Genomic DNA, 9,771 nt, shown 5'->3' on the forward strand with positions numbered 1-9,771 from the left:
CTTACCGAGAACTTGTCGTACAGCTGGTCGGTCAGCAGGGGGGTCGGGAGCTCCCTGAAGTACATTTTGCAGAGGGAGCTCGCGCTGTGAACGTCGCGGACGGTTAGCTCAGGAACCTGCTCACACTCAAATTCCTGGCTGCAGAGAAGGACACGAAAGCGGTTGAGAAAGAGGAAAGCAAGTCAAAAGCCACACCCAATGCAATCAAGAGTTGGAAGGGCTTCCTGATGTACAGGAGAACACAAACACTCGGCCACCAGCACCACGTCAGCCGTGCTGGATGGGATGTTCCCAAAGGAGACCTTTTCTCTGTGCTAAGGCATTGCCCGCAGGCCTCTGAACGCCCGCAACAGGGCACGTGCCCCTGCTGGCAGCTGTGTCTGTCAGTCGCAGCACTCTTACCGCAGTCTCTGGACGTTGGACGCCACGCCGGACAGGCGGTATATCCCCTGCACCACGCCATGCTGCTCGATGAACTCGGCGCAGCTCTGGAGGACCTGGGGGACTAAAGAACACGTGCCGGCGGTTACTGGAGCTCCTTAGTCAAGTCCTGCCTCAGGCTGCGCTCCCGTCACATCCCATCCACTAAGCCCAGCCGGGCTTGGCTGAAGCAAATACAAACGTGCTTGTCTCTTGGGAGCATTAGCCTCACTTCATCTTTCAGCCATCAACTCCCATTCCCCGTTTCTCCACTGGTATCAACCTGCCCCTTGCTACATACCATCTCCCTTTCATCGTTAGGTTCTCAAACAGGGAAGCTCTCAGGAATGGGCTGTCCCTTACCATCACGACCAGAGTGAAGAAGATGCTCTCCCAGGTCACGGCCGAACACCCTCTCCTTCTCCACCTCCCGCTCTTTCCGTTGCTTTGGGCGGGCCTTCACCACGGAACGAAGGAAGGTGAGGAGCTTGCCGCGCTTCTTTGGCACTGCACAACAAAAGGAAGAAACCAGTTCATCTCAGGTTTGGCTCCGTTGGACGAGGCCGAGCACAACACATTCTACAGAGCACCTCAAAACGGGAAGAACATGATGAGCAAGTGCGTACCAAAATGGATTTTCCCCAACCCTGGATGAGTCCAAGGCCAGACTGGATGGGGCCCTGGGCAGCCTGGTCCAGTCCCACTTTAAACGTGGAGCTTGGTTGGCAGCCCAGCTTGAGGCAAGGGGGCTTGGAGCTTGATGATCCTCGAGCTCCCTTCCACGCCAAGCCATTCTACAAGGATTCTAGGATTTCCCCAACTCCAGTCATAAAACACAGCAGGACTGGGCCAAATCTCTGCACGTTCTGATGGAGTTGAATGCACTCCTCTTGCTTAGCTTGCTCAACCTGGGCATTAAGGACCCTCTTGAAAAGCCACGTTCTGATCAAGCGTGTCACTAGCACAACCAGACCTCTATCTGTCCACCAGGGACGCTGGCTGTTCTCAGCCTCGTACGGACTTGCCGGAGAACTGCCTTGGCCTTCCCTCATTCTCACTGCCTACAAAACACCAGCCATACGCCCCGTGCTATGCAGGAAGGATTATCAGCACAGAGGATAAGGGGGGAAGGATAAGGGAGGTATTAAACATGGAACACACCCAAAAAAGACTCCATTTTGCTTCCCTGCACCATCAAATGTATCATCGTACCTGGCTTTGGCACTGAATTGATGAGAGACTCCGGGATTTTTCCGTTAATGAGCTCCACACACTCACCAGGGAAAAATCCAACCTGTAACAAGAGGAAGAAGAGACGTGCAATACTGAAGGCAGCGTTTCTCAGGCCTGAACTGTTCAAACATCACCTTTTCCTCATCACGTGCCTGCCGGATGCTCCGTAAGACAATCCAACCAAAAAATGGCCTGCTTAAAATTAATAATTATTCCAAATTGGCAGGCAAATATCCATAAAACTGTGTATGGAGCGGGGAAAGGACAAGTATGCTATGCACCCCTAAATCTCAAGCGTGCCCGAAGGGAAAGACTTCATACAGAAGCTACATATTATGATAGATTGATGCAGCTAGATCTGAGTTGGCACAGCCTATGAACTTTCTGCTTGCTGACTGAGATGCAGCTGCCATCCCCAGCTCTGAGCTACCCAGCGTTCTGCAGCCAGCAGCAGCAGCAAGCGCGCAGAGGCTCTGTTACCCTGCCTCATCTCAGCTGACAGGCAGCGACTTCCTAAAAGACGCTGACTTCACCTTCTGCATGGGTGCAAGCACAAGTGCTCAGAGACACTGAAACACGTGTCCTAGCTGCTGCATTTCCAAAGGTGCGGTTCAGTGGCCGTGACCTGATGCACGCTGTGAGGGCTCTTCTTTCTAAGTTAACTGAGGAGGCAGTTTCCTACAAAGACCAACTTTCAGCTCTGGCCTAAGCCCACAGCAAAAGGGAAAGTCCTCTGACACCAGCACAAGGAAACCATTTTCCATGTGGAGCCATGCTGTGCAGGCAGGGCAGCTCTAAGCTGAGATTCCTGCCTCGACCGAAGTTGCGCTCTCACGTCTGAAGCTTGGGCCTACCTGAAAGCCGTGCTTGCCTCTCCAGCGGGGGCTCAGCTCCTGAGGCGGCATCTCGATGACGCACACGAGGTCTCCCACCTGCAAGAGATTGCAACGTCAATCCCAGCTTCGGCACGGCTGGGAGGAAAGCGCAGCTCAAATGACTGCATTCTTCTGCACTGCCCAATATCGTCAAGCTTGAGAGCCATTGCACCAGTGCAGCTCTTCAGGCATTTGCAGTCGTACAACTGAACGTGCAAGTAGAAGAGTCACTCCAATACACAACATACAGAATTCAGCTGTTCAGTATGAAATGGTTCTCAGAAGCAGCAGGCTCTTTGCCAAAGGGAGAGCTCCAATTAAACCGCAGGCATAAGTCAGCCAAACAGATCCTGAACAGATCTGCACACTCCATACACTGCTCTGCCATTGCTCAGAGACCAGGCTACCACACCGGGCAGTAGCTCTTGGATCACAAGATTCCAATGCCAAATAGAGCCATAGTTCAGAGATGGCTGAACTCCTCCCTGCATCCAACCCAGTGCAAGTCTAATCTGGAGCCGCACCTTCTGAGCTTCACCTCACCAAACATTCGGAAGGTGTCTGAGAATATTCCTGATAGCTTCACACGTTATACTCTTCTGTACAGGACAACAAGGAACGCCCTTAACTGCTTACCTCCAAGGAGAGTTCACCCGGTGCCTGGGCAACGTATCTCTTAATAACGTGGGCAGCAGCAATAGCTGGGATATTAAGAGATGACTCCTCACGGACCAGCAGGGGCTTCCCGTTGTTCTCAGCCTGAAACAGAGAGCACAGGCCACGGTGAGGAGCTGAGGGCAAACGAGGAGGATTTCAGGCTGAGGAGCATGTCAGCAGAGAAAGCTGCAGGAAGTGCACTCCGTCCTTATCATGGGCACACAAGAAGGAACGGCAAGGCTAAGAACATGCCCGCAGCAAGGAAAGAAAGCCTTGAAGGCAGCTTTTCAGTGACACCGATAGAGCCGCAAGGATTCGCTCTCTTGAAAAGCAGGAGAGCACATCTGCAGCTCACTCTGCTGGCTCAAATCAGGGAACAAAGACCAATCAGAGCTCCACACTCTACCTCCATCCGTGTCATGCCAGGCTCACAGCTGATCTCGCTGCACGCGATGCCCATCACAGCAGGCACGACAAGCTGGAATGAAAAGAAACACGCTCATATTTTCTCTCTTCACACACCACACTATTGAGAGACTTCTTCAGAACTACCCTTGGCTATCCTCTGGCACAGGCGGGTGCTCTAGAAGCAACCACTCTGTTCACTCCGTTCAAATGGGACAGCCCATTAGGCAGCATTTGACCAAGCGGCTGTCCCTCTGCTAGCAGATGGGGACTGGCACAAAGCAGCAGATGCATTCGCCCAGGGCGCTCTGACAGCGCAGCAGCAGGGCAGTGAGAGGAATCATTGCTGCAGGTGCATCTGCTCCCCGGCCCCGGCTCCCAGCAGCCTCACCACCGGCACCTGCTGCAGCCCCGCACATCAAGGATTTCCTCTGCTTGCATCTCTGCTGTGCTCCCTACAGCTGCCGCGCACACTCTCACAGGCCAAGCGTGCGTGCTTGTGACCTTGGGTCACGCTGTGCAGCTCAGCACAAACTGGGCCTAGGACTCTTTGCCTAAGGGATTGCTTTCCTTCAGACCAGCTGGTCACAGCACCACACACAGCATCCTCCTGAGGGCGGAGCTGCAGGGGAAGGGAAAAAACCCACACGGGACCAGTGTCCCATCAACGCTGGGTGAGGCTGTGTTACCAAACATGGTGCGACACAGTGCTGGTCAACCACGTGGGGGGACAAAGCGTGGCACGTACCTGGCAGGAGATCAGAACAAGGTAGACAATTCCTTGAACTCGCAGCTGTTTCTTGTCACTTTGCTCTGTGCTTCCACGAGCGAAAGCTGCACCAAGGGAGCGGATAGAGGAGAGAGAAGGAACAGGTCTGTGAGCTTGCACAATGCAGCAAAGATGACAAGGGAAAAGCCACGGGACAAATGCCATCTTTGTGGATCGCTTGGGAATGCAGGTACTGGCTGAAAGTTACGTCTGATGGACAAGAGTAAGCAGTACGAGCTGCTAGGAGCTCCACCAGCCAGCAGTTTTCAACAGCTCACTGCCCACCCGTCCATCCCACGCTGTCTCAGCTTACCTACAAGATGCTGCACAAGACACAAGGGGTGAAACCGAAGGCACTCAGTCGCTGCACAAGGGCAACAAGCGAGCTACTCACGCAGAGCTCAAGCGCTCCAATGAAGGGACGCAGCACGCACTGCTCCTCCCCTCATTCCAGCCTCTTGTGACATCACTAAGGGCCACCAGGCTGCTCCGCCATGACGACAGGGTGGGGAGGCAAGACCATGTCACAGGACCAGAAGATGCCAACACCGCACCCAACATTCTAGAATCAGTGGGCCCTTGGAATTCTACCTCAGCCCAATCCTGCACAAGCTGCCATGCGGTTGTCATGACCACAGCGCAGGACCCAGCGCTTGCTCCTGTGCAGCCTCGTACGGCTGGCCTCAGGCCGTCCCTCTGCAGGGCCTTCCTGCCCTCGGGCAGATGGACATTGCTTCCCAACAGCGTACCTCGCAGCGCAGGGCCTATGTACAATCCACACTGCAGTCCTATCGATCTGTATCAAGCTATCTATACCCAGACACACAGTCACCACTACCATCTTCTTTCTGAGTCTTGAGGTACACCATTCAGCGGTTTCATTGCCATCAAACAACCCCACTGACGGCACACTGCTGACACAACGTCCTTGCTAACACAGCAGCAACTCCTGGCACCGACAGCTCCGGGTACAACAAGCACAGGGCTCTGCGTTGCTTTGGATGCAGTTGCAGCATGGATCTGAGGGCTTTGTGGAAGGGGATATATTGCAAATTGCACCGACGTTTTCAGACCATTTCTCTTTCGGCATGGTCCCAGCACCTGGCATGCTGATCATCATCCTGAATATACATTTTGTCAAAGTTCTACAACTAATGAAATAGTTCCTTACCAAACGCAATCTGATCACTCTTCTGGCCATATTTTGTTCCAGCTACCGCTTCCTGCGGGTGGCACCAATAGCGCTGCATCACCTATAGCTCTCTGCTCTTACAGTTCTCATGCTGTCTGGGCAGTCCTCGTGGCCTCAAAACTCTCTCATGCCACACGTGCCACATTCTGAGGCACAGAAGATATATCGCACTACTTCAAAACGCCTTTTTTTTTTTTTTAATACAATGATACTAGGGATAATCATCTGGAGCTAGAGCATTATAAAAAAATTCCCTTTAGTTCAACCATAAGTCTGCCCCATGGACTCCAGAAGAGCTCTAAGAATATGCAGCCTGGACATGGATGGCAGCTACCATAACAGTAAGCAATGAAAAATGAGGTGGTGAGCCATGCTGTGTCATTGCATCTGCGGGCAGGGATTCTCCTTGGACTGAGCAGAGTGCAGATGTCGCCTGAGAAAAGAACTTAGGATCATTCAGGAAAAGCAAATGAGTTGAGTAATTAATTGAAGAAACTCACGTTCTAAAGGTACTTAGAAGGAGAGAGTATTTCCCAACAGAATGGGTTTAACTGTCTATTCCCTGTTTTGCTAGACAGGTCTACTCTGTGTATGCTTAGACTGACCTGAGAGGGCATGCTTCAGCACACCCCACAATTTCCAGTTTCCACATCGTCCAGGCAGCGCAAGTGCGGTGTACGTCTCCCTTGGCACAGACATCAAGCTTTTCTTCCTGTGCAATCAACTAATTATGACGGGGGAAGGGGACAGTACAGGCCTCACAAGAGAAGAGCCTGGCGGAACGATTTTAGAGCTGGGAGTCAGGCAAATGACTCGGCTCAAGTGCACCTATACCAATGCACGCAGCATGAGCAACAAGCAGGAGGAACTGGAAGCCATTGTGCACCAGGCTAACTACGATCTAGCTGCTGTTACTGAAACATGGTGGGACTGCTCCCATGACTGGAGCGTTGAGATTGATGGCTATAAGCTCTGCAGAAGGGATAGACAAGGAAGGAAGCCAGAATATTCATCAATACTGAATTGATCCTGCAATTCAGGAACCTCACAAGCAACCTGAAATAAGCGTCTAAAAAAAAAAAAAAAAGAAAAGAAAAAGGAGAAAAAGGTAATCAGCATACCAGTAGCTGTTCTTCTTCAAACCATGGTTCCCAAGCATACTGCAATTGGACAAGCTATAGCTTATCACATCAAAAGCCATCTAGAAGATTCAGTTATTGGTACTGGCCATGTCGGCATTCGCTCACTGTAAGCATCTGCAGGACAAGTCCATGGACCGAATGACCTTGTGCACCCATCCTTCTGTCTCAGCTGCAAGAATAATCCTCACTCCCAGCCATTTCCAGTTTTCTTTCTTACAAAAGATGAAAGATATAAAGAAGCTCTTCATTCAAAAGTTACTTGATTATACAAACAACTAAATTCCAGCCTGCTTTAATCCAAAGTGCCATCTAGTTTGCATACAGAGAACTAGGGTGCATATAGGAAAGAACGCACGCACACTCTAGTTTTCAATGGCCAGAATATCATAATAAACACATAGAAAAACAGCCTTTACTCTGGAGGCTTGTATGGCAAAGCCAATTGTTTGGACCAGCTCATTAATATACTATATCTAGTTTGTCAATTCCAGCTACGTATTTTATATGTCATTATGATCAATGATTGTGGAAGCCCAAAGGGCAATCTCTCATTTTCAACAGACCTCCTTTTTGACTGAGATGGAATTTATTACATTTAAAATTCATCACTCCTCTTTGTTTGCAACACTGTCCACTGACAAACTCCTCAACACAATCAGCTCAAGTCTTCTACCTGAATTTCTGGGATGACTGTGACAAGTATTCCTTCACGATGCTCAGATGTGCACCGTCTCCCATGAGCATCTTGCTGGACGCAGCATGCTGCAGCATCTTTGCAACAAACCAAGGTTTCTTCGTTGATCTGCAGTCAGCTGCCCTCCAGCTGAAAGATCCATTAGGTCAAATGCATCCGGTGCCACCATGGCCGGATTCACGTAGCGGTGATAGAGTAAGTTGCCAACAATCTAGGACAAGTTGAGGAGAGAAAAAAACACGTGGAAAACCAATGGCACAGACCTCCACTGACTTTTACTGACACTACTCCGAGTGAGTTCTGACCAATTACTTTCCTGTGAGCTGTGGGCCCCGTTCCAGATGCAGGGTCTACTGCGCTGCCATTAATAAGCACATGCCGTCCCAAAGAATCTTAGTTTCACACTGCAACATAGATACATACACTAAATAAATGCACAACTGTGCATTTAATCCAGAAGTAAGAAACTCAGAAGTGCCGAAGATGAGCGGTATTTGACATTTCAAAAGAAGTCCAATTCACCAGCTAAGTGAGCAGCAATGAACGCCGAGGCCCCAAAGATAAAGACAGCCCGTTATCCACGTGCTCATCCATCTACTTCTAACCCGTATTGGACATTTGCCTGCAGTAATTCCCACAACAAAAAGGCATTGGCCCAGCACGCTGACATGCAGCAAAAGTTCCCACGCCACATGCTTCAGTATTTCCTGGAGTTTCACATCAATCTGCGCAGAGCCAAGTCACAGAATCTGGGCTTCTCCTGCTTCACGTGCGATTTGAATGCACAGAAGAGATCAGAGGTGTGAAGAAATGGCAAAAACAGAAAGAAGAAGCTTCGCCATTGCTAAGCTGCCCCAGAAATTAACTGCTTTCAGAGAGGTCATGGTTTTGACAGCGGTTTCAGCTCTTGCTCTACTATCCCAGGTGACGGCACATGGTCACAACAGACAAAACTGTTCACTACCAGTCATAAGAAACACATTTGTGAGAGAAATCATACTGATAATAGTAAAACATGTAGTAGGAAGACAAGAACAGTACACTGTAGGAGTAGTTTTAGGCCCTAATGCATCTACAGGCAGTCACCGCACGCAGCTGCAGTTCAGAGTGCGGCATGGGCCGTGACATTGTTTCCACAAGGATTAATAAAAACTGCAGCTTTCCACCTACATTTACAGATGGAAAAAATGAATTCACCTGCACAGAAAGAATCGATGCCTCAGAACGGGAAAGCACGGAACCAGAAGAGAGAAGAAAACGGCATTCAGATTGGGAATTACTTCGTAATGAAGCAGAGACAGAAAAGCTTAAAGAGACTGTGGCAAGTAATGTCAAAGCCACTCTTTGTTTTATTAAGAAGAAGAGCACTCACAGACAGAAAGACCTTCAAAATAACAAACGCCAGGACAATCCCAATGAAAGCCACAATGCTGTGCTCATTTGGAAGCATTTACTACTAACATCCTTTTCGTTCTCCAAAGGACGGAAATGTACAACACAAAACTGCCCACACCTCATGAAAAATGACACCATATACTTTGTTGCAGCTACTGTAATGCCCTAGAATATTGTAAGGGAAGTGAGAAGAGTAGAATTCTGCACACGGGCCTTTTCAACTTGGCACACTGTCTCTTTAAAAAAAGAGCAACTGACTCAGATAACACCAGCAAAACCAAGGTGCACCATTCAGCAGCAAGAGCATCCCAAAGCCAAGAAACCTAGGGGGCACAATGCCCAAGATATTAAAAGCAAAAGGAAAAGCAATAGGGTGACTTCTTCTGAACGCTGTATTATGTTCTCCTTTGACAAACATGTATCCAGCAATCCAAAGCACAGGGCAAAGTACTTTCTACCCATAACAACAAATAGCCTGTCTACTTAAACTGCAGCTTTGAAACTTCTCTGCACACGTACAGCCAACAAACAACACTGAGATGCATCTGCTGCAGTCAGCGTGGCAGACAATGATTCACAGAGCTGCTCAGCTCCTTACCTTCAGAAGCTCATCCTCGCCAGCATCAGGAAACTTGTCATGCCGGGAGTCTTTCAGTACCTTGGCGATGAAACGCATCCCGTAACTTCGAAGGAAAAAAAAGGCAAGTGAGAATTCCTCACGGATGAACCCACTATTAACTGCTGCAGGATAACGCGGTGACACACCAGACTTACGGGATTTGGTCAGCTGAACAACGATGGCAGACAGGAACTTGTCTGTCACTGCCTTCACATCTCGGGTTGAGGCATCCAGGTGCATCCTCACCTCACCGTGATTAAGAGCTTGTTCAGGTGTAACATCGTACGGCAACTTGCTATTTGGAAAAGTCAGATGTGAAGGTGAGCACTCCTCAGCCTAATATACTTTTGTCAGTGCCAGGCAGAATTGT

At 49.6% G+C, this 9,771-nt stretch overlaps 2 protein-coding genes across 2 annotated transcripts in view; both read right to left on the reverse strand.

Moving 5' to 3' along the window:
• The window catches only part of LOC128077232 (rho GTPase-activating protein 32-like), a 36,384-nt gene that overhangs the window by 23,364 nt on the left and 3,249 nt on the right, over positions 1–9,771 (reverse strand). Inside the window, exons 2-9 of the mRNA XM_052676122.1 lie at positions 9,381–9,465; positions 3,592–3,663; positions 3,165–3,287; positions 2,508–2,585; positions 1,633–1,714; positions 784–927; positions 403–505; positions 6–138 (exon numbers count right to left, since the gene is read on the reverse strand). Of these exons, the coding sequence (XP_052532082.1) occupies positions 6–138; positions 403–505; positions 784–927; positions 1,633–1,714; positions 2,508–2,585; positions 3,165–3,287; positions 3,592–3,663; positions 9,381–9,465 (820 nt within the window). The remainder of the gene's footprint in view (positions 1–5; positions 139–402; positions 506–783; positions 928–1,632; positions 1,715–2,507; positions 2,586–3,164; positions 3,288–3,591; positions 3,664–9,380; positions 9,466–9,771) is intronic.
• Positions 1–9,771, reverse strand: part of LOC128077339 (ras GTPase-activating-like protein IQGAP1) — a 98,233-nt gene that overhangs the window by 15,352 nt on the left and 73,110 nt on the right. The window contains exon 16 of the mRNA XM_052676451.1: positions 7,367–7,598. The gene's annotated coding sequence lies outside the window, so the exon portion shown is untranslated. The remainder of the gene's footprint in view (positions 1–7,366; positions 7,599–9,771) is intronic.

This window comes from Tympanuchus pallidicinctus, unplaced genomic scaffold (genome assembly GCF_026119805.1).
Source record: "Tympanuchus pallidicinctus isolate F22 unplaced genomic scaffold, pur_lepc_1.0 scaffold15, whole genome shotgun sequence".
NCBI classification, from domain to species: domain Eukaryota; kingdom Metazoa; phylum Chordata; class Aves; order Galliformes; family Phasianidae; genus Tympanuchus; species Tympanuchus pallidicinctus.